The following is a 24,355-nucleotide window of genomic DNA, read 5'->3' as shown; positions in this document are numbered from 1 at the left end:
ATGTGTGGGCTAATCTTATGTCTCATGTGTGTTTAAATGTGTGCTTGGGTTATGGGTGTGTCCTTATGGATGTCCTCATCTTGCTGACTCGCACTTATTAATGCAGCTATTACTCTTATCTGTCTTTGCAGCAACTGCAGTTATGTCACAAAATTCTGCAGCAGACCTAATTTGAAGCTTGGATTATGTATGACCATATTGCTTTTTATCCTCGCCTTTCTACTGGACATTTTCTGAGCATGCAGAGATAGACACACAGTATAATATGGAAAACAAGTAGATAATACCACATAATTGACCTTCCGTTCCTGAAAGAAAATTACTATAGTGTAAGATACAATTTCAAAAAAGTAAAAAATACTTTCTAACTGTATATAAGGGCAGCTCATGCAAAATGAACTAGAACCATTTGAAAATTGCATGTGAAGATGAGTCATGTTTCTCCTTGACATGCTGAATGACGCTGCTGTGTGCAGTCTTGCACTTCAAAGGGTAGATTCAGCACCCTGGAGAGCTCCACCTGTCCACTGGTAGAGCAGTGTTTCATGACCAGTTTGTGTCTTTTGTGTAATCTATGGTCTATATCATGGCTCAGATTGATTAACTTCTAAAGCATGCATACCTCCCATTGTGTTTTCATCAGGAGCAGTGCACAGATAAAACCCTTACGATCAATATTTGCACAGGATGCTCCAGAACTGCAAGGAGGGGGTGTGTGGGTGTTAGGGGGATGGTAGGCCTGATGGAGCTGCTGTGTCACTGAGCCAGCAGGCATAACTAATCAATACAAAGCAATGCAGTCATGATTGCCCCAGTTATGCTATTTCATTGTAAGTTTGAGGTTCCCTAGTATTTCACATGAGCAATATGAAATTTAAGATTAAACTAAGTTCGTATGACTGAAGAGTTAAATATATTAGCTCTAATGAAATAATGGTGACACATTTGGCTTGAGACCTTGCATGAAGCAATCCACATTTTTTCACTCTTACATTGGACACATTTGTTGTTAAGAGGGTGTGCATTATTGATTGGATTTCTGTTAATGGCTTTTAGCCATTAGTAATAATCTCACTTGTTACTTGTCAGATTTTACTTCTTGCTGATTTTGACTTTAACATTTTGGCCATTTTTCTGGCTATTAAACACTTTTAAGAGCGAGATTGGGAGATGACATCCACCAAAGGTCTGAAGCCAGATTAGAGCCTATAAAATCATAGTGACAAGGTGTTCTGTGTTATTCTGTCTTACCCAGACTGAAGCTGACAATGTTCTATTATCTGCATTTTGTGCTGTCCAGTGCTCCAGATACGATCTGACAGAGAATCTTAAAGCAGCCGTGTCCCCCCATCGTCTCAAACTCAGCTGTGATTCTGTCTGGTCTCCTTAGCAACGGATGTGCAGCTCCCCTCCCTTTGGGATCTCAGACTCTGGGAGGAGGGGTGGGGGGCAGGGGCTGTCAGAGTGGGGCGTCTGCAGAGAAAATGGCCATATCAAGCTCCCCTCGGTGCTCATTTTTTAATTTAACATTTCATGGCTGAATGACCTTTGGCTGTTTGGTTTATCAGTAACCTGCATAAAAATTACTTCCACTCCCTTTGTTTGGTGGATAATCCAGTATTTCAGTATTTTGAGTGTAGAATATCAAACATCCACTTTGTTCTCCTAATTATTGACCATTTTGGCATATATTTCTTCCAAAATAATCTAATATTTGTACAATTAAAACCAGAACATTTTCACATTCATAAAGAGGATGGTAACATTTAATATATGGTCAGAGGGCAATAGGGTTTACAGACTGTGGTGACTTTCTTGTCTGTCCTTCAGGGGCGTCGTTTCAGCAAAAGCGAAGGTATGGCAATATGACATGACATCACAGAGCTACTGATGGTGAAGTTTCAAAAATATGAACTTATATAAAACTTCACTTTGGTCTTTGACCTGTCAGAAGTACATACTATGCTATTAAACTGTTTCAAAGGACATGAAGCTGTTTCTCACATTCATAATACCTCATGTCTGCATGTAATGCATGACTTGGTGAGAGCAGTGAAAACATCGGACATATTTCGGCGCATATTTCAGTACCACGGACAGCCAGCGGACGTTTAATTATCATTAGTCATGTGTTTAACTTCACAGAAAATAAAGAAAATAAATTAATTACAAGCTCATTTCTAGAAGATAACCAAGGGGTCCGGTGTATGAAACACAGTAAAACAAAGGCCAATTTGGTACAATACTGTATAGGCGAATTTATTGGAGTGTCTCCAGAGACCGAAAATACAAGCTTAACATGCTGACATGAAGAAAAAACGCACATACAATCAGACAGGCTTCAAGACATCATTTAGACAGGCTGTCTACAGCAGCAGAGCAAAATGCTTTTACAACACACAGATAACTCACATAACTCATAACTCGCGGAGGAGCGAAGTGGCGAACAATTTGATTCAATAACACTCGTATTCACTAACACTCGTATTCACTGATGAGCATATTATTGACCTATTTAAGTGCAATACAATGAACAACCAGCCAGTGCACCTCGGACTATCTAACATATCACATCTGATCACTTGCAACAAATATGAAGGACACTCACAAGTAAGATGACTACAGAACCTCTCTTTTTTTTTTTTTCTCCCGATTCCAAGTTATGGCAGCTGCCATACATCGCCATACCTAAATGACGCCTATGCTGTCATCCTTTGCTCTATGTCTAAGCACTTAAGTCATCTTATTAGATTTCTGCTGAACCCTCCATGGCTCTTAATGATGAGACAATTAATAATGTATGTTCATATTAGATGTTTGCAATGGGTTGTCTTGATTTTTCAGACTTCAGTTTTCTAAACCTTTTTGTCTGTAAGAGCACAGTCATTATGTGTTAGGTGATAGTCTGCTCATTTTAAGTACTATGTGCATTGTTTATTTTACTTAACAGCAAAATTTAACACATTATCTGTAATTTATAAATAATCTTCAATTTATAATCAGTGACATTGCACTTATCAGCTAATTCAAGACAAGATAAATGGCCACTACAGTAATTAACTAATATCAATATAGGATGACATTTTTGTTGGAGTTTTTTGCTAAGTCCATCCCTCTGCACAGGACATAAAAACATTCTCTGGTGCACTTCTGTAGTTAAGCGCATCAATAACCCTTTTGAGGAGAAGGTCAGGACTCCATCAGCATCTTCATTTATTTATGACACTGCATCCACTGTGATGGGCTTCTTTATTAATGAGCAGCAGATGCATCAACTCAGTCAAGTAGTTTGTCTTTGTAGGAAAGTGAAAATGATTCTGATTTATATTTTTTATCTTATTATCAAGGGATATGTGGTGATATGGAGTTTTTAAACATCAAAGCCATTCTTTGGTTTAAGGTAGTATTTAACCTCCTAGCATATAATTGTTTGTTATAATTTAAGAGTTTTTAGGTTTATGTTGTGGATTCAGTTTTTAATACCTTGTGTACCTTTAATACCGTCTCTTGATGTGATTGGCTCCCTGAATGGATGGGTGGTGTCATGTTTTAACGTGGTTTAACACTGAAGACAATAGAGGGCAATTAGCGTAATCTCTCACAAGGGATGGAAACAATTTAATGACCGGCAGACACCATTGTCACAGACTGTACTGAACAAAATCCAACAGGTTTAAAAGGAGCTTTTCTTTTCTTAGTAGTTACCCTTGAGACATTTCATATGCAGATAGGCTGTTACACCAGTACAAAGAAATGTTAATTCCATTATTCATATCCGTACACACTGTAGCATTTATTTTCCCTTTGTACTTTGGACATTTTGAATATGCAATTACAGCATGTTTGCTCAACCGCACTCCTATATCTTTAATCCAGTGGTATTTCTTTCATGGTTTCTCTCTTGTACACTGCCATCACAAACTGAAATGTTACTGAATCTTTTGCAATCTTTTTTCCTTTTAAGCTTAAACCAGCCAGGACGTGCAGCAGCTGTGGTGTCAGTGTGCAGATCTGTACACTGATTGAAAAATAATAGCTACACCTATGTGGCTTTCTATAACTGATTGAAACATCTCCATCTTTACCAGGTCACCTGCCTTCAGGACTTTTTTGGGGACGATGATATATTCTTTGCTTGTGGCCCTGAGAAGTTCCGTTATCAGGATGACTTCAACTTAGATGAAAATGGTAAGTGTTCTTTCATTTCTGTGAGGTTTGGATTGCTCAGTGGGGAAAGCATAGCACTGACACTTTCAGGGTTTTGCATTGTTTGCCCACTGTTGCTGCACATGCCATTGACTTTGAAACTGTGAATGGCTTTTTATTAAACCATCCTCCAATATGGCCCAAGTAAATAGTGAATATGCCACACACGGAAGTATTACTGTTTTGCTCCTTTCAAATTTGTACTCGTATATCTATTCTTTCTACTGCTTTTACTGCTACTGCTTATACTATTAGAAGCACAACTGGTTTTGTGTAGCCAGACCTATTTCACAGTGCTGTGTCGGCATTAGAGAAAGGTCTGGAAGCACTTATTATCGTTGTGCTCAATGGGAAAAAAATGCTCTGGGTTGTTTGTATTTCTGTAAACCAATCACAATCATCTTGGGTGGCACTGAGCCCAGGATGCAGCAATGGTGCCCTCACAAAACGGTAGCGTACAGATAGCGGGAGGGGAGGAGAATGCCGGCTGAAATAGCTGACCAGTTGACCTTAAGGACACAGTCTACAGCTGATAAGTAAGACTAGAAGCACAGCTGTTACCACGTTGTACCTTGATGCCTTTTTTCAATGCAAATATTTGGGTTTAAAATGTGAAGACTTGAAACAGAGCAGGACCATATGACACCATATACTGGAGATCAGATTACTAAACTTCCCATTTTAGTGTCACTGGATGAAAGGGTGGCAGTCCTAGTGGAATGGTTTTACATCTTAAGCACAGTATTCATGCTTTCAGTTGCTGTGGTGAGGAGAGACAGTTCGACAGAAATACAAAATTGCCTCTTATTGAATACAGATGAAATGAACGACATTATAATTCACTTGACCTAGTTTAGTATAGCAGTGTGTGTGTGTGTGTGTGTGTGTGTGTGTGCGTGCGCGCGCGCGCGCATGTGTGTGCTTTTGATGAATGTGCAGGTCAGAATAGAGGGTATGTCATCACTCATAGTCTGTGGCTCTGGCTGTTGTACCAGAGAGAAAATAGTTCCCATTTATAATGTGTCCGTAATATGTGCAGCTCGTACTGAATGTTTTTCTTTCTTTATTGTACAAACATGAAATTGTATTTAAAATATCACAATACTTTAGGCTGTCACAGACTCAAAGTTGACTGAAAAGGTAGAATAAGATTATCTAGGATGGATATTACTGCAGCAGCATACATCTGTATGTCTTTGCTTTCTTTATAGAGTGCAGGGTGGCAAAGTCTGCATCATATGGCCGACTTCCCTCCGGGCACAGTCTCTCTTCTCCACGAGGTGGTGGGATGTCTCGGAGGAGCAAGTCTCCTTCATCTGCTAGTTCAGGTAAGTATGTATGTGTGTTGTGTCATGGCCCAAAGAAACAAAGGCAAATGTATATTTCTAAAGCTATAAAAAGTACATTTTGGTCTACCCTGCAGTATTTTATCATTATGCTGATTGATTGTTTTTTATTTCTAATGTACCCACAGCCAATGGCACTGCAGGCAGTCAGCTTTCCACACCTCGATCTGGAAAGTCTCCAAGCCCCTCTCCAACCAGTCCAGCTAGCCTCCGAAGACGACAGGTAATAAAAATTGATGTTCCTATAAATAACTTAATATCCTTAAGATTTATCTTATGATGTCATACATCATAAAAGAGAGGTTTTTGGAAGGAGTTTAACAGTTCTTCTCTATTAAAATATTTAAAAGTATGCTAGTGACATGGAATTAAACAGAAACATTGTACTTTATTGATGGGAATGAATTGATATCTTTCTCACCTCCACAATATTGTCTAGCAAATATGTGTGAGCCTCCACTGGCTATACATTATACTGTTTGTTTTTGTTGCACAGTAGAGAGAGATCATAAAAAGATGGCAACGGTGATCGCGGGTCTGTGTACACAGGTGCACAAATGTAAATATCAGCTCATATACAACATGTTTCTGAGTTCAGGAAACATTATGTCCCTCAGGAAAAACAGGCTGTTTCTACATGTATTATGAAACTTTGGAGGTTTTAAAAAAATGTCCCCCGTACTGCAGCAGCACATTTTCACTGTGATTATCATAGATCTGAGGAAGACAAGCAAGTTTTGAGACTGCATAGCACAATCGGCCCTGGAGCAAAATCCAATTATCAGCGATACCATCATTAATTAATCATAAAGCTGGCTGGGGTTGGTATTGTGACTGTGGCGGAGGATATTATTTTCTCTCAATCCCTTTTTGAACCACATGCCAGTCTTTATGTTGGTGGAAAGGTTAGTATAATGTTTCACCACGCTTTATTTATTTCTATCTAATCTCAAACAGCATACTCAATGCTGGCAGAGTGGAACAAATAGGCTTTGTGTAAGCTGGCTGTAATCACGTTTTTACAAGCTTTGCCCTCTCTGAAGTTTGTGTAAGACAAGGGCGTCAGTGTGTCTTTCATTCTCACTGCATGTCTCTTCTTTCCAGGGATCTCAGCACAGTGGATCCTCACTCTCTTTGGCTTCTACCAAGGTTTGCAGCTCAATGGATGAAGGGGATGGGCCTGGTAGTGAAGGTAAGACGTTGCATAAGGCAAACAGAATGGAAAAGACTGTGTGTGTGTGTGTGTGTGTGTGTGTGTGTGTGTGTGTGTGTGTGTGTGTGTGTGTGTGTGTATGTATGTATGTATGTATGTATGTATGTATGTATGTATGTATGTATGTATGTGTGTGTGTGTGTGTGTGTGTGTGTGTGTGTGTACATATATATATATATATATATATATATATATATATATATATATATAGGCAACTGTTTATACCTTTACATTATAGATCTTTTGTTTTGCTTCATAGCTGAGCCAATGGATGAGTACCCCTCAGTCCCTGCATCCATAGCGGAGAGGTACAAAGTGGGGAAGACTTTAGGGGACGGAAACTTTGCCGTGGTGCGAGAGTGTGTGGAGAGATCCACTGGAAGAGAGTATGCTCTGAAGATCATTAGCAAAGATAAATGCAGGGGAAAGGTGAGCCTGCCTTTACGTCTACTGACTTAAGTTATCACACTGCCAGGTTTGGTCTAAAACATACACAAATCATTATCAAGAAGCTCTTTGTTGTGTATAATGTTGAAGTCTAAAGACTAAAAGACTAAAATTTTCTTTCTTTTTCATGTTAGAGTAACACCATTAGATGAACCTAATTAAGTAATGTTCATCAGTATTAAGATTATTTCAACTGACATTAGAAATTTCTAAGATGACTCTGAAACTGGTTTCATATTTGCTCTGACAAGACTGAAAAGGAGAATGACCAGACTCACATGTATGAGAAGGAATTCTTTTTACTGTACAGTGTTTATAGATTTTCCCGCGATTAAATTTCCTTTGTTACCCAGGAGCACATGATCCAGAGTGAAGTATCAATCCTTCGGCGTGTGAAACATCCCAACATCGTACTTTTGATTGAGGAAATGGACACCTATAATGAGCTCTATCTTGTAATGGAGTTGGTTAAGGTATTACACATTTGTTAATTCTGAGGAAGAAATTAAAAGCTCAAATGCAGTAAAAGTCTATTGTAGGGCTTGTGAAAATAAACTTAGCACAAAAAGTAAGAAACAGGAGCCTCAGTAGTGTGTGGCTACTGAGGTCCTGACCTCAAGCCCATTGAACACTTGTGAGATCAGCCTAGGCATGCAGTTCATGCCAGAGTGACCAACACAACCACGTTGGCTGACTTGTGACAAATGTTGGTTGAAGAATGGGGTGCCATCCCACAGCAGTGTGTGACCAGGCTGGTGATCAACATGAGGAGGAGGTGCCAGGCTGTTGTGGCTGTGAATGGTTCTTCCACACACTACTCTGGCTCCCGTTTGTTAAATGAATAAATTATTAAATTGCCAGTGTGTCTTGTTTCTTCAGACTTCAATCATCCAATCTACCAAACAACACCAAACAAGAGTCAACAGCAAAAAAAAAAAGCTGTTTGGCATTGGCAGAGAAGATTTGGCAAATTTTCAAGGGCGCAACCCACATACTCAGCTCTGGTGCTCATCCCACAAATGCATGTTCCTTAAGAATGTGTCACCATTTAAAAGGGAAATAAACAGGCTTTCCAACAGTATAAGATTTATTGCCAAGAAGCATTGTTATAACAAAGAAATGATCTTCCAAACACAAATTTCCTTACCTTTTGTACTGAGTTTATGTGATCAATAACTTTTGTTCTATCGAATTTATTCTTTCTTGTTTGACTAGACATTTTGTCTTGTGAGACAATTTTACTTTAGTCTGTAAAGATGGATTTTACTTCATTCATGTTAACTGCATCAGCCCTTTACATAGTTGAAAACTTTCACATCCTTAACTTTTTTTTTTAGGGAGGAGATCTCTTCGATGCAATCACCTCTTCAAATAAATATACAGAGCGAGATGCCAGCTCTATGCTGTTCAATCTGGCAAGTGCTATCAAGTACCTGCACAGTCTAAATATTGTCCACAGAGACATAAAACCAGAAAACCTGTTGGTAAGTATGACTGTGACAAAGTATCTGTGTTGGTAGTGAATGGAGCTACATGTAAAAGCTTCCCATCTTCAACCCTCATAGGTCCATGTTTCCTACTAGTCCTACTAGTTTGTACATGCATTTATAGCTAACAATTACCAATACATTAAGGCATGTAACATACATAGAATACATACATGAAGTTATGAAATTAAATTACTGTATTTTTGTATCATCTCATCGTGGCACTCACATTTCTATCACATCACCTCTGTAAAGTCTGACCTAGTTCTAAAATAGTTTTGTTCTGTGAGTGCTAAAATGTAGCTTTTAAAGCTTCTAAAGCTGATATCTGAGCTGAATGTATGCAGTACATTCATTCACATCAGCAAAAGTAAAGCCTGAGATTGAAACAAGACACATACCTTGCCTTTTCAGAGTTCTTTTCCTTTATTTTTCCAAAAGAGTCTTTTACCTTAATGTAAATTTAGCAAAGTCCCTTTCCAGGTCATTTCTTTGTCTGTTTCATTCTCTGCACTCAGTGTTTCCTAATTTTATTTTCACATTGAGTTTGTCAATGGAATCTTCACTACAGCAATTAATATTAATTGGCAACTTTTTACCGTTTCTCACTTTACCTTTTTTTTGTGTGTTACACAGGTGTATGAACACCAGGATGGTAGTAAGTCACTGAAGCTAGGTGATTTTGGCTTGGCAACCATTGTTAACGGGCCCCTCTATACTGTGTGTGGCACACCCACCTATGTAGCACCAGAGATTGTCGCTGAGACTGGGTGAGTCACAGAGTTATCACCTGAGAGATGATAGTAGGGATTTTGCTGTGACTAAAGTAGAAAAAAATGCCCATTATTCCAATCAAAAACAAAAACCATAGTTATTCTTGTGAAGTATTGCTGTTTGCAGAGGTGCGTAGTCCCTCTGAAACCTTTGAATCTTCCTCTTTAATTACAGATATGGCCTTAAGGTTGACATTTGGGCAGCTGGTGTCATCACTTACATACTGTTGTGTGGTTTTCCTCCTTTCCGTGGGTATGTGTTCTTGTATCAGGAGGTTTATTTTTATAAGTATGTTTTAACCACATCAATTTGTTTGAATCACATTAAGCATAATGTCTTCTGTATGGCATTACATTATAGAAGTTTTGTGGAACTTGGTTTGAGCTTTTTAAAAATCATTTCTGTTTTATGTTTTACAGCAGTGGTGAAGATCAGGAGGCTCTCTTTGAACAGCTTTTGAAGGGCCAGCTTGATTTCCCTGCACCATACTGGGACAATGTGTCTGACAGTGCTAAGGTTTGTGTCTTGAAGTGCTCTCCTCATCTGCTATTGTTACTCTCCATGTGAAACACCAGAATCAGTCAGTGATGTGTTGCTGTGATGTCTCATGTTAACCATGTGTATCCACTATAATAATGTAGCCTGTCTCTATTTAGGCTCTGATCACTGGGATGCTGCAGGTAGAGGTGGATCAGAGATACACTGCAGTGCAGGTGCTCGATCACCGCTGGGTCAATGTAAGTTCAGAATTTTAATGTCAGTCCTTTGACCAGAATCACCTGTGTACATACGCGTACTGCTAAGAAAGAGTGCAGTGTAATACAGCAAGTTGAGTTTGTGAAGCTTTGTTCTTTGTATTTTCCAGGATGATGGTGTGTCAGAGAACGAGCACCAGCTGCCTGTAGCTGGGAAGATCAAGAAGCACTTCAACACCGGGCCCAAGCTCAACAGCACCACAGCAGGAGTGTCAGTAATTACAGTAAGCACTGATCTGCACCCCTCCACACACTTACACTGCATGTAACTTGGCATCAGTAGATTACATTTTTGCTTTTTTATTTTCTGATGTGCTTTAGCTGTGACGCTTTGGATGTTATTCAAAATTGAAAAATTTAATTTTGAATCAGTGTTCCTCATCTGTGCCTGCTGCTTAAGTGTGCAAAAGCTTTTTTATCTTTATCCTATGGATTTTATTAAATTTCAGTTGTTGTTCAGTTGAAACTAATAGGGAATGCTTTTGCAGTCGCTAATTAATCCATGTTTTTTTCTAGTTTTTTTTTGTTGTATTTTTAATTAAGTGACTTCCCTGCTTTATTCAGTGCATACATCAGTAGTTCATCCATCTGCTTCTTGCTGCCAGGTCTTCCTGTGTGTGCTCTGGCCTCTCATCCTCCTCTTATAGATGGACTGTCAGCACTGTCATTCGGAGACCTTATAAATAACATAGTTGGCCTACAATGAGTAGGTTTCGGTAGATATGATTTCTTGTTTGAAAGCTGAGCCAGATTTGTATAATTGGCAGAAAGATCACTTATCAGTTTTCCAAATGGAAATATTTCTCTGACAATTCACAGAATGTCAGTTGACAGTGATATGACAATTTTTATGCCAGTTTTTTTCCCCTTCTCATCACAGCAGTTATAACAGAAGTTTAGAGTTGTGCACCTAAATGCTGATCAGGCCAGTGATGCTTTGAGTTTAAGGTGATCCTCTGAGTTGCGCTCGTCTCTCTCTGCTCAGCTGAACCAGGACTTAACCATCCAGAGGTCAGGGTCTTTGGACCACTACCAGCATCCAGGATTGTACTGGATAAGGTATGATACAGCATAGTGTAAATAAGCAGTGCTTCAATGGCAAAGTGCTGGCAGTTTTCATTTCCCACCCCCAAAAGGGTTTAAACCAAAGCCCCTCAATGAAGTCCTTTTCATGCTTCATCGCTCATTTACTTCATCAAATCCATTACTTTATCACGTTCCTTCATCTCGCTAATGCTGTGGCTGTTTCCTCTCGCCTGGTTGTGCAGCATACATTGCTATTTACTTATTCTGCATAGAAAAGTTATGCATCTGTAATGAGGGTTCATATGACATACTGAGCAACTGGATTTTGCTTCTTTGTAAGAAGTGCTGTCAGAGACATAAAGATGTCACACACCTGACATTGGCAGACCTTTTTGCCTCTTGTTGCTTCTCCTGGTTTTGTTGAGCGCTATCTTACAAGGTGAAGTTAATCATTCTGTCACAAGCACTTGTACACGCTAAGGAGAATAGTAGTGAAGTAAATAGAGCTTTTTAGATAAAACTGCATGCAAACACTGGCTCATCTAACATTTGCCAACTGTCTCACTGTTGTTGGATTGGAGCCACTCCTCATCTCTGCTCTTGTGGGGGGAACCTAACAATAGCTGCTGTGTCACCCTCTCTCAGACCACGCCACTTGATAAAGAGAAGCAAGTTTTCCGACGAAGACGCCACCAGGATGTGAAGCTTTCTCCCCACCTCCCACGCAGTTTCGGTGCCTGCGCCTCCCGCAATGCCAACCCTGGCGTCTCCACCACTGAAATCACTTCTGAGTCTGAGGACTATTCCCCAAGTTCTGCTGACACTGTCCGTTCACCCATCTCTCCATTCTAACAGCCTCCCAGAGGCCACAGCGCTCTCCACCCCTCCATGAAAAAGTGGGAAATGGGGGAGCACAAAATGGAAAGACCCAACATTGGATTCAGTCTGCAGACTGCATACTTACCTGTACCCTTTTTATTCTTTTCCAGTCATATTTTTATTTTAAGTATATAATGTATTGATCAGAGTAAGGGACAAGTTAGTCTCTGGATCAAAGAATACACCCTAAGAGCATGCAACAATTAAAAAATATTCCCCCCTTTTTTTTCTTTTTTCCAAAGAAGCCACCAGACTGTTAAAGCCTTGTTTCTACACAGCGAGCACTGGTTCATTGTAGTACTCTAGAGCCCTCTACTGGTCTGTATTGTATACTGCAGGGTAACCTGCCTCATGAGCAGTGTTGGGGAGCATCTACTGTAGTTACATGTAATGAAGTTAAGTAATTAAATACAAAATAAATGTAATTGTAATTTGTTATAGTTACTAAGAAAAAAAATGTTATTACATACAGTTACTAATCAAAATGTTGATAGTCAAATGTAGCCAATTCGGTAAAAAGCTTACATTGTAGAACATAGCAGTCATTCTGTTGCTTTGCAGTACCTTCTTTTGATGTGTTTCTGCACAACGTGGGTCAGCAAAGTCGTCGGGACAAATTTGAGTGCAACACTTATACACTTGTGTTTTAGGATTTTTCCACTTTATTGCTTAGTTTAAAACATTTGTTAGAAAGTCAAATCAAATGCAATAAGTTACATTACTTTGAAGTAGTGAAAAAAGTTGCATCTTACATTTTTAACAGGGCAATTAGTAATCTGTAACCTACTACATTTCAAAAGTAACTTTCCCAACACTGCACATGAAGCACTTTATAATGTGAAGTGTAAATGCAAAACATTGAACTATGACTTTAGTCATTTAATTTAGTGATATGACAGTACATATCACTTTCATTCTGATTTAAACACAAATGCTTGCTTAACAGTAACTCAATACAACAGTGATAGTCAACTTATTGCTGTGCTGTATGACATCTAGATTACGTTGTGCTAGATTGTGGTGCATAAACCTCAGACACACTGTTTAAGAGGACTTAAGAAACTGGAAAGAAACATGCTGCTATGTCATACCATGAGCATCATGTGTACTGAACAGATTTTTTGTGATGGACAAACAGAAGAATTGAAGGCACTAATATTTGCCTGTTGATGGTCCAGCTCACCTGGGTGTTTGAGGATGATTATTGAAACTTGTTACATGTCTGTGAGAGTGGTTGTAATTCATTGGTGATACAGATGAATGTCAATGCTGTGTAGTTGGTAGTAAGTGCATGTTTAAAGCCTTGCCTTGGCACATGGATTTAAGTGCAATTAGGTGTATTGCCCAATGAGCACAGTATCAAATTTGTCCTTCGAAATGCTGGAATGAGTGAGAATGGATCTGTTGCTGGTATTATTGGCAGCCATCTGACCCATTTACCTGTCAGACGAGGGCAGTTTACGCTTGTGCAACATGGATTTTTTTCACACACTGAAATAAGAAATGAGTTAAATGTTGGTAAACACAACAGTGCTTCCAGGAAAATCCATTATTTTAATATTTCTTTATTCAGTCAGTAGTTTTGCTGGACTTTTTTTAATAATCAGATCAAACAACATGACGAAGGAGTCTGGCTCACTAGACTGTATGTACTGTATGTTCTCTGACTACTTCATGCATTGGTTCACCAGATACCATATATTCATAGATGTGAATGTCCTCTTCACCTTGATCAGAGACTGTAGCCTGCATGTTTGCTAATATGCATCCTAAATCAGTTGTTCTGGTCTTCTGCTGTTTAATATATACGCCTGTCAGATATGAAATCATTTCTGTTGTCACTGTACGTGCTGTCTTGGTGAATGCAGTTCAGTTAAGGCGGACTATAGTCATACCACAGCTAAGTTAAAACTTGTATATCCGTATTTTAACAAATGTAATGTAACACTACAGACTTTGTTGTACAAGGGCTTTTAAGTTTTTGACCAGAAGGGAGGGAACCAAAAAGCACAGGGGAAGAAAGTTGTGATAGTGACTTTTTGGGAATGTGTTTGCTTTCAAGACTCAATTTTCATCATCTGAAAAACAGATAATGTTCATATATGATATGATAAAATGGCAAGACAACTGGGAATGTCAGTATTAAGTGGAAGCAGATGGAGAATGTGAATGCTGTATTATAGTCATCCATATTCCATTAATGTAGGATGTTATACAACAATTTAAATGAGAACAAAAATCAGTAATACCCTTCTTTCCAGTTCATGAGAAAAAAAAAAATCTATTGCTATGGTTAAAAAGCATACTTCTGAAAATGTACTCTGCGAAGAAACCAAACCTGGGAATAAAAAGGATTTAATTAATTTGTGAGTCAGTGTAACTATTTTTGCAGAACAGCTTGAAGTGGATCCACTAAACCTGCAGCAACAAATTGAGACAGCAGGTGGCAGTATAATCAAACACCTCAAGCTTACGTTTTAAATAAAATTCCACCTTCAGTTCCTCCTTTATTGCATGCATTTACTGAGCAATTGTTGTAGAGACTTTATTGTGGGATTGCATTAATGCACGCATAATTGAACTGAAGGCAATCTACACACATACAGAAGTAAAAACTCAAAAAGAAATACTCTTGTGACACTGGTATTTTTATTCGGTTTTATTAAAAACAACAAAAATAATGAAAGCAGCTGAATTTACAGTTATTAATTTTAATATAATCACATAACCTTCCAAACATATCCTGCCTCTTCCCAAAATGTATGCAGAAACAACTGGCGATATAACTAAAATATATAAATCATAACATATCTTCAAATATATTGCATGAAATCAAAATGCACTGCTTAATTCTGACCTATTAACAATTTTTTTTTTGTGTCAAATTTAAATTCACAATAATTAAAGTGATTTCACAGGAAAGCAAAGTAAACCTAACGCCCTCAGTAGCTCTTAGCATGCGAAACATTAGCTTTGGGTAGGGTAGTGTCTTGTAGCACCACCAGAAAATCAGAATGCAACCTCAATCTATTTGCATATTTTTGTTCATTTTAAATTGTCAGCTCACAGCAACAGACATCTCATTTTCTGCAATTAAATGCGGGCACTATAGCTCTCATATAACCAAAAATAGACTACAGTCATTTTTGGAGCGCTATCTTGGTTGACATTATATATTTTTTTTTTTGTCACACAGCTGTGTTCGACTTTTTCAGTGACCAAGTCATAATATTGCTTACCAGTGGATAGTGTTGCAGCTTGGACTGGTGTTCATGAATACACAGATTTAAAATGGACAAGCAAACATATTTGCAAGGGTATGCAAACTGAAAAACTGAGATGCACAAGTCTGTTATGTCTTACGCCTTTACCAGGAACACCTTAACAGTCATGAGATACTACCCAACAAATCTGGCATCTAATCCTTTGGATATGTTGATGAAAGAAGTCAAAACCATAAAAACAAATAAAATCGATAACCGTTGTTGTTGTTTCAAATGCCCCACTTGAATTATTTTAAGATCTTAAAATAAATAATTTTAATTCGTTGCTTTTAATAAACAAAATAGTTGTCAATTTAAAGTAAATATGGAAATATCACAATTTATTATCCTTTCTGCTGACATCATGATCAAAAACAAATATTTTCACGAAGGACTAAGCTCACACTGAATTTCACTTTTCTTCCAGATAGACAATTAAACACAACAAATTAACAATGAACATTTTGTCTTTTCACATACACATACATTTGACCACTGTCAATAACAATGAGCAAACAATGGTTGTATACATGTATTACTAACCAACTAATATCTGAAGTCCAATGAAGACATTTTGAACATTTATACATGGCTTGCATGATGGAAATGTTGGTAACATGGTGGCTAGTCTAACAGCATTTAGATCTTTAATCTCAGCCTTTACAGGGAAGAAACACTTTACATTGTCCATATTTACAGTACAGCTTAACTTTTTCTAGAAAAGTGTTCCAAGTGAGATATGTATCTGCCATACAAATGTTGTATAAATGTTCCCAACAGAGGATTCAGTTTTGTTTTGCATTTTCACAGTTTGAAACAGGAACTCAAAATCTAACATTAAGTATGTTTTATTAACCGTAGAATTGTTTTAACATAAGTTGATCTCAGTCTGTCCTTGCCCAGAACAACAGACCTGCTTGACTCAGTCGGGGAATGCATCAGCTGGTGCTTGGGTAAGACTTAAAAAAACCGACAGAAAATGCATTCATTGTTCAGCAGCGCACACATAGCAACATGTTTGCCTTAGAGTCCAGATGAACACATGTAAGCACACCTCATTCTTTATTAGTGTCACCATGCTGATGTTCTCCAGCCCACTGGATCTACTCCATGCCCTGCGGATCTTCTACAGCACAGCTGGGTCACTGGTTGGTAGGTGTTTCTCCTAACCCTGCACACTTGCCTCCTGCTACGTTGATCTGTCTCTCCTCAGTACCTGTTTTGATGTTCGTAGTGCCACCGGTTGAAATCGATGTTAAATGCCACAATACTGCCAGAGGCCATGCCCGTGATCAAAGTCCTGAAGAGCAAAAAAACAAAACAATAAAAAAGTAACATTAAAACTTAATGTTTGGAGACAGATTATAAAATTTGTAAAATGTAGGAAAATGGAAAAACACAAAACTACACATTTAGTTTTACATTTTGGTCCTTTCATGATTTATTTATAATTTATTCTTATTTCAAAGGTGTGTTTATATATGGAAGAAACCAACTTGTGTTCAAATGTGTTTGTTGATATAGATTATTTCCATGCATATGAACAATTTGTTAATATACCCATAGTGGTGAATGAAACAGGCACAGGAGGTCATCAGGGGCTGTGATGGTAAATTACCGGGTTCCTCTGACAGCTGAAGTAGACCATTGAGTTGTAGTATCTGCTGCAACCCTTTTGCCCTTGTGTCTATGGCTGGCTGGTATGTAGGAAAAGCAGCTGATTTCACAGGGTCGTCTTATACTGCTACACCCCGAGGGTTTAAATGCTTAAGCACAATGAACAGAGTTGCAGCAGAATGGCTCTCTGTAAAGGGAGTTGTGGAGCCAGGCACACTTGTGTTACCTTATGTCAATTGATCGAGGAGAGAGACTGTAACTAAATCAAAGGGATCTTAAAATATTTTAATTGATTTAAGGGGTGTTGAATGAAACATTAAGAATAGCATGCAGTACTTAATTTCAGTATTTGTAGTTCCTGATGTGATGTGGCCATGAGATGTTTTGTTTACATTAAAACTAAATTAAAATCTGTCAACAAATTCATCCTCTATCTCTTCCCATCCTCTGCGTACCTTAACAGGTTGTGCAGTCAGTCACGATAATGCAGAGTTAATTTGCTTAAGAACCAGGTCTCTGTTTTGGGCCTGACTGTAAGTGCTGAGGGGGATTTGGCCTGTGGCTGTGAAGTGCAGCTTGAATGTTCACACTCTCTAACCTCTCTTGACTGCCAGGGTCACATGATGACGTCAGGCTTATAGCCCCAGAGCAAACACTGCCGCCTTTGCACCGCCATCCAAGCACCCATTATACAACTCCTAACAAATCTTGCAGAATGCAAATGTTACGGAAAAACATGCCACTGACCTGCCAATAGACTTGTGCAGCATTGTTTGTACGTTTGCTGTTGTTTGTTTATCCAAAATAAGTGCATTCGCAGAAGATACCCCTATAATTTTTGTCTCTATGGCAACTGTAGGTTCTATTTAAAGGAAATGGATGGTGAATATTCCACTAACTGAAATGGACAGTGACATGTATACACAGACAGTACAGTATTTAAGAAGCGGGAACATTGTGTGCACACACATACATTCATGTAAGTGAGCCCACGCAGTCACACATACAACACAAGCACATAAACAAACAAGCCCACGCAATAATTCTGTGAAGCCAAACAGCCAACATCAAGCACAGTCTTTTTCTTACTATGCACTAAAATATACAAATCTTTGGATATGACTTGCCGTTCGCTTACTTCACAGTTTAAAATATTTTTGTCTGCTTTTCTTTGTGACTGGTATAGAGTTATTAAGGAAAATCAATATGGTATAATGTCTATTTCCTGGATTCACCTGGCATACTACAGTATACTGTGAAATCTTCATGACTTTTATGACATACCATGTAATAAAAACACTTGCATGACTTTTTTAAGGCATACTATACTATGAACTTTTTGACTTTTTATGGTTTTTTTAAGGGCGTATTTTACTATGACTCTTTCTTACATTTTTAATGGCATTTCTATGGCATACTACAGTGTCTTTTGTGGTATACTATGGTATGTCTTTTTGATAGCAAACTATACTATGATTTTTTCTATTACCTTTTTGTGACATACTATAGCATTTTTATGGCACACTGTACCATGACATTTTCTGCATTTTTATTACAGTTTTTGTGACATTCTTTTGGTATACTGTTCTATGACCTTTTTGTATTTTTTGTGGCATACGATACTATGACATTTTTTATGATGTTTTACGGCATACTATACCATGACATTTTTATTATTTTTCTTCATGGGATACTATGACATTTTTCATGCCTTTTCACTGTGTACTTACTATATGACATGGTTTAGGACTTTTTATGGCATACTATACTATGACATTTTTATGACATTTTTACTGTACAATATACCACGACCTTTTTATGGTCCTTTTTCATACTATACTGTGACCTTTTTTATAGCATACTATACTATGACCTTTTTTATGATTTTTTATGGCATACTATACTATGATTTTTTTTTTTCATATGGCATACAAAACTGTCTTTGATTTTTTTTTTCTTAATGTCATACTATATAATGACCTTTATTTGTGACTATTATATAGCATACCATGACCTTTTTATGTTGTTTTTTTATGACATAGTATGACCTCTTTATAATCTTTTTTGGCATACTATACCTTGACCTTTTTATGATTTTTTTTAATGGCACACAACACTTTGACCTTTCTTTGACCTAATGTACATCGATACAATTACCTTTCATATTGCATACTATACTATGAATTTTTTTTTCTTACACGGTTTATGAAATTGTTATGGCAGACAACACTATGATGTAGTTTACCATAAGTTCTCAAAGTTTTGATGACTGAGTGCCAATTTATGGAGCCAGCACATAAATGAGGAGCACACAGAAAAAGTGGGCACAACAAAATATTTTCCATCTCCCACCAACATTAAATTACCAAGTTGTCACCCAAAATCGCTACTTTACCTAACAGCACTAGCACTCATGACAGAATGTTATACCAGAGACCCTTGCAAGGTGCCACTACTTGCCATACAACCAGTGGCTGTCTTCAAGTTTGTATTCCTAACCTGACAGACAATTGCGAGATGAGTGCAATTTGACGCAGTAGCCGCACAGTGTATTAAATGTAAGCTATTGAAAGTGAAAGTATCGAAATGGACAGTGGATGATTAAAACGTAATGTTCAGGGGCCTGTGCAAAATGTTTCTGAGGGCTGCCATTGGTCAGTGCAGTTGCACTTTGATAAACTATGCTGTATATGATGAGTGAGAGACAATTCATCAAGATGGCTTTCTGTACACATCATCTCCTCTCTGTGAGGAAAAACTGCTACCATACAACTGCATGAGCTGACCTTTGATCGTGTGACAGGTCCATTGCTCGGATGCCAGCATCACAGCCAGGGTAGACGTAGAGCTGTTTGAAGTCGCAGGCCTGCCACACCTCCACCACACCATTATCTCCACCTGTGACCAGGTTGTGGCCATCACTGCTCAGGAGAATGGCCTACAGTAGGGACAGACAGGAGTACATTATGTCACTTCCAACTACCTCCTCCACCAACATCTGTGATTGTGGAAATACAGTATGAGAATGGCATGCAGCAACATTGTGCATTTAATTTTTTGTACAAATTTGAGATATGTTATTGTATTAAAATTAATATTTAAACAATGACGTCTGTATTGATAGTGTTTGTATTTCAAAAACTGGAATGGATTGTACACTATGATCCAAACCATCAATAAACATCCTGTTGCACATTACCACCATCTTATCCACACTGAGAACATCAAACAATTGCTGGATGTGCAGTATTTTTTGCAAAATGAGTATTTGAGTCAAAGCATCTGTACTTAAATTTTTGTAGCTGCCCACTATTTCAATTGTTGAGTGTCTAAGACTGCAGATGGACAAAGATACATCCACATCTCTATTGGATTATACTGGTGTCAAAAAAGTCAGCTTACCCTGCTGGAATCATTGACCTCCATCTGTGCCAACAGTTTTCCATTAATGCTGAAGTTGCAGAAGCGGCCCCTCTCGTAGTAGATAATGCAGTGGCCCTCACTGGACACTGAGATGAGCCGTGGGCACTGATAGTGGTCTGGCCCCTCCAGAGCCCGCAGCAGGTCGCCTGTGATGGTGTGGACCAGACATGGACCCTCTGCCAAACCAAAATACACACAGATATGTGTCTAAAAAACTTTGCTCCTATGAAACATCTATTATTCTGTCTTTATAAAATCAGACGAATGTCTACAGTCCTACAGTGTGCACAGTGAGAAATTCCTGATCCGGATATTTTCTGTGTTGCATATGCATGACGTTCAGCTGAGTACACATGCATGTCTAGAGTGTAGTCAGTGAAATACATACCTGTATATCTATGTGGGCTGGTTTTAGATTGGTAACCTACAGTATATAAGCCAATACACCAGGTCAAAGCACGAGTGTCCCCGACTTCCTCTTTCCTTTCTGATGATAATGACATTGACGGTAGACAGAAAAGTACACTGACCTTTGGCTCCGCTGATGACCAGTCCCAGCTCAGCACAGACTGACACACACACAACTTCCTGATCATGACCCGTCAAAACGGCTCGTGGTGCTGGGTAGTCACCTAAAAAATGACGTACACAATATCATAACACAATTTACTTGATTTAATTGATTAAATCTATTGTCTGTGTTATCTGTGCAATGGTCAACAACCTTCATCAGGCAATAAAATCAAATAACACAAGCACAGTGATTGTGACACACATCTGCTCGCAGGGAGGTCCCTTTGAATTGTCATGTAAATGCAGAGATGCCCACTGATGGCAGCCGAGCCACTTGATTTCATCCGGTGTGTCACATGATTGATGATGGCCAGGGGAGAGGTTAGTGAGGGAGTTTCACGGCACCCTGAGCTGATCCCTGGTCTCTTTCTGAAATGCACTGATCACCAATACTGAATAAACCCTCATCATGCCCCTAAATACTGCTGTTTTCTACAGAATTTAACCCATTGAATCCATCACTAAAATAATGAAATCAGTGGAAATGACCTGTGTTTAACAACAAAGAAATGCAATCCAAATGCAGCCAATGAAAAGCAGATAAACTGTCCTCATTTAGTGTTAAACCACATAGGAAGGGTTAAGAGGGAGTAGATTGAAATTCTGGGTCGACTGGAAAAAAAAAAAGATTCTATTTTAATTTAAAAAACTATTTTATGGTAATTTGTTCTTGTTCCTTTTTTAATCTTTTTTAAATATAAAATAATCACACTGGAATCTGTTTGCCACTAGTGATGGCAAACTAATGCCAAACTAACACCACTTTATATAAAGTATGTGACTGTTAGTGTCCACACGTGACTCAAAGTTCAGCCAATTCAGTGAAACTTTCTCTATCCACCCAGATGACAGTAACGTCCTGATAGATGATGTGGACATGTGTCAGACAGCCCTCCTCCTCCCCCATCATCTCCTCCTCTAGCTCGGCATATCGCCTCTGCAGCTGTAGCGGTCCAGTCAGTGAGCTGGACTGTGATCGATGCAGCACAGTCCCTTAGAGACCAGGACCTGAGCAGCGCTGTCAGTCCCAGCACCCACTGCTGAGGGAAGCTGAATAGGACAAGTGTCAGAAAAAGCCTCCAGGGGGAAAAAGGGACCTTGTGCAGCTCACCTACCCGACAAAAGATTCAATCAGCCTGCACTGCGTACCCCCCACCCTCTGCTAGCCCTTGGGACAAGCCGAAGTCAGCCACCACAATTACCCGTTGCAAATATCCCTTTGCACCAGTGTGATGGGCCAAGTCTGAGAGGCAGGGCCATGATTGAGCTGGAAGTTATTTTAATTATTACACATTTAAGACACATGCAGCCTTTTGGGGCGCGGGTGAAATCAATTTCTTTGGCACTCCACATCTGCGGTATGAGGAGGCAGTGATCCGGAGGGCTGCTTCTACATATTCACACAACCTTCAACCAGCATATAAAAAAATATAATGGGCATGAAATCAGAAGAATGAGACTCGTGGAAAAGATCATTCAATGAATAAGTAAATAAGTATGGGAATAAAGAGGACTCTGGTGCTCTGTATGGTATATGACATTAAGTTCAGTGCTTCGTGTGAAAATATGAACGAGTCATAGTGGTTTATCCCTGAGGATTCTTGCAAATGCCTGCCATGTATATCTGAACGAGAGTGACACTGACTGGCTGTAGGGATTTGTATTATGCTGTGTCAAACATACAGTATGTTAAGTTTTTAGCTGATTCTGGGTGATTTTTCGCTACGCTGCTCCTGCTCGTTCACAAACAAACTCCAGGTTCCCACACCTTTTGTGCTCTGCATTCTTGAACCAAGCTAGATTATTATCTGCGGTCTCCACAGCTTTTCTGACATCATGATATATTGACAAGATATTGATAAGAGATTGGAAGTGATTTGATTGAGTGGAAACATATCCTGTCTTTTGTTTCTTGAGATGAGCTATGCAGTTTCCTTCCCTTTTGTCCATTGAGGATGCATTGTAAGCAGTAGTGGTGTGAATATCAAGGGAATACTGTTTTCCTGCTGCAGTAACACAAGTGCTATTGCCCCTTGCTAATTGGAGGCAACCAAGCTGAAATTCTTAATTAACTGTCGGAGCCTCAGTGAAGTTAATTAGAGAACACTCGCAACTAATCCGGAGCTCCTAGAATCTGTGACAATTGGAAACACAAGATCTTCTAGCACACACACACATTATATTGTCAACCAGAAATAAAATAAAATAAAAACACTGTCTTCCTTATCTTCAGTTTTTCAATTCCATGCCATATATGGCAGTCTTTGCTTGTACAGTACTGTAATGTCTGTTTCCCTACCCTGATGGATTGTTTTGAACACAGACAATCAGTGTGAATGAGCAACTAAATGAACTGAGCAGCAGAAATCACACACTGGGGTCTACCATTTTGAATGCCAAGACATCTGGAGTCCTCTACTTGAAAGCGGCACAGCTCAATGCAATAAATCACACTAATATATCACAGCTACAGTGCAGATAAATTATCCTCTCCCTGTCTCTCCGCATTATTTGATTTCTAGGGTAGAATGCCTTTTCTTCCAGTGTTGATCAAAGGCTCTTGCTTCCTATCTAACTTTTTGAAAATACTAACAATGAACTCATGCAGGCTTTAACTTAACAACAAATGAGTGAATTCCATAGGTGAAATACTAAGCAGTGTGGAAAGATCCTTGTAACTTTATCCAGAAGACAATGCTACTGTATTCTCTGAGTGCATCTATGAGCATGGCACATGCATGCTCTAACTCACTGTTATTGGGGTTGTCGCCGATAATATGGTGTCGTCCACTCCAATACCACAGCAGAAGTGTAGCATCCCTGGACCCAGAGACGATGTAGCAGTCCCCTCCAATGTAAGACTCTGATCTGGCCAGACATGTCACCACATCCCAGTGGCCAAAAACTATCTGGGTCAGCTTGCCTAAAGAAAATATGTACAAACATGTTTTCGGTGTTGGCAAAAATTGCTAGTTGGAAGTTCCTGAAATGCAACATGGAAAAACTACTGCTGGCAGTGTTTTCAAACTGGAGTTATAGGAATTGTTGGTTACTGTTTGTAAATGGTATTGCCAGCAGAAGTGAAAGGCAACCCTAAATTCACTGTCATTCGCTATATTTGCGCTTTTTTTGGTGCTGTTTCCACGATTTTCGCAGCTTCCTCTGGTATGCATGCTGCTTACTGTCTGGCAACTTGTTGCTATGTTTTTATAAAGTCTTGGCCTAACCTGCACACTGTGTCCAGAAATGTCCTAAACAACACAAAACAAGAGGAAAAAAGAAAATACAGACAGAGGGCAGAGACTCTGCAGATAAATACACCGCTAAACACTTCCAGTGGGTTATC

At 38.8% G+C, this 24,355-nt stretch overlaps 2 protein-coding genes across 8 annotated transcripts in view; one reads left to right on the top strand and one right to left on the bottom strand.

Moving 5' to 3' along the window:
• The window catches only part of LOC125888343 (serine/threonine-protein kinase DCLK1-like), a 120,567-nt gene that overhangs the window by 7,226 nt on the left and 88,986 nt on the right, over positions 1-24,355 (top strand). The window contains exons 4-17 of one of the 4 annotated variants that reach the window (XM_049575641.1): positions 4,089-4,188; positions 5,418-5,534; positions 5,681-5,775; positions 6,657-6,744; positions 7,025-7,194; positions 7,566-7,685; positions 8,550-8,696; positions 9,336-9,469; positions 9,648-9,725; positions 9,893-9,989; positions 10,130-10,210; positions 10,339-10,452; positions 11,214-11,287; positions 11,900-11,975. In XM_049575641.1, the coding sequence (XP_049431598.1) occupies positions 4,089-4,188; positions 5,418-5,534; positions 5,681-5,775; positions 6,657-6,744; positions 7,025-7,194; positions 7,566-7,685; positions 8,550-8,696; positions 9,336-9,469; positions 9,648-9,725; positions 9,893-9,989; positions 10,130-10,210; positions 10,339-10,452; positions 11,214-11,287; positions 11,900-11,957 (1,473 nt within the window). In that variant the 3' untranslated portion in view covers positions 11,958-11,975. Of the gene's footprint in view, positions 1-4,088; positions 4,189-5,417; positions 5,535-5,680; positions 5,776-6,656; positions 6,745-7,024; positions 7,195-7,565; positions 7,686-8,549; positions 8,697-9,335; positions 9,470-9,647; positions 9,726-9,892; positions 9,990-10,129; positions 10,211-10,338; positions 10,453-11,213; positions 11,288-11,899; positions 14,471-24,355 lie in introns of those variants that run through there. The other 3 variants (XR_007449327.1, XM_049575640.1, XM_049575639.1) reach the window with 3 other exon arrangements.
• The window catches only part of nbeab (neurobeachin b), a 235,287-nt gene continuing 225,759 nt past the window's right edge, over positions 14,828-24,355 (bottom strand). For all 4 annotated transcript variants that reach the window (XM_049575634.1, XM_049575636.1, XM_049575637.1 and 1 more), the window contains exons 52-56: positions 23,762-23,932; positions 20,967-21,068; positions 20,416-20,612; positions 19,800-19,951; positions 14,828-16,696 (exon numbers count right to left, since the gene is read on the bottom strand). In XM_049575634.1, the coding sequence (XP_049431591.1) occupies positions 16,606-16,696; positions 19,800-19,951; positions 20,416-20,612; positions 20,967-21,068; positions 23,762-23,932 (713 nt within the window). In that variant the 3' untranslated portion in view covers positions 14,828-16,605. The remainder of the gene's footprint in view (positions 16,697-19,799; positions 19,952-20,415; positions 20,613-20,966; positions 21,069-23,761; positions 23,933-24,355) is intronic.

Source organism: Epinephelus fuscoguttatus, linkage group LG5 (genome assembly GCF_011397635.1).
Source record: "Epinephelus fuscoguttatus linkage group LG5, E.fuscoguttatus.final_Chr_v1".
Lineage (NCBI taxonomy): Eukaryota > Metazoa > Chordata > Actinopteri > Perciformes > Serranidae > Epinephelus > Epinephelus fuscoguttatus.
Note: the sequence above shows the minus strand (reverse complement) of the source record. Positions and strands in the feature narration are given on the sequence as shown.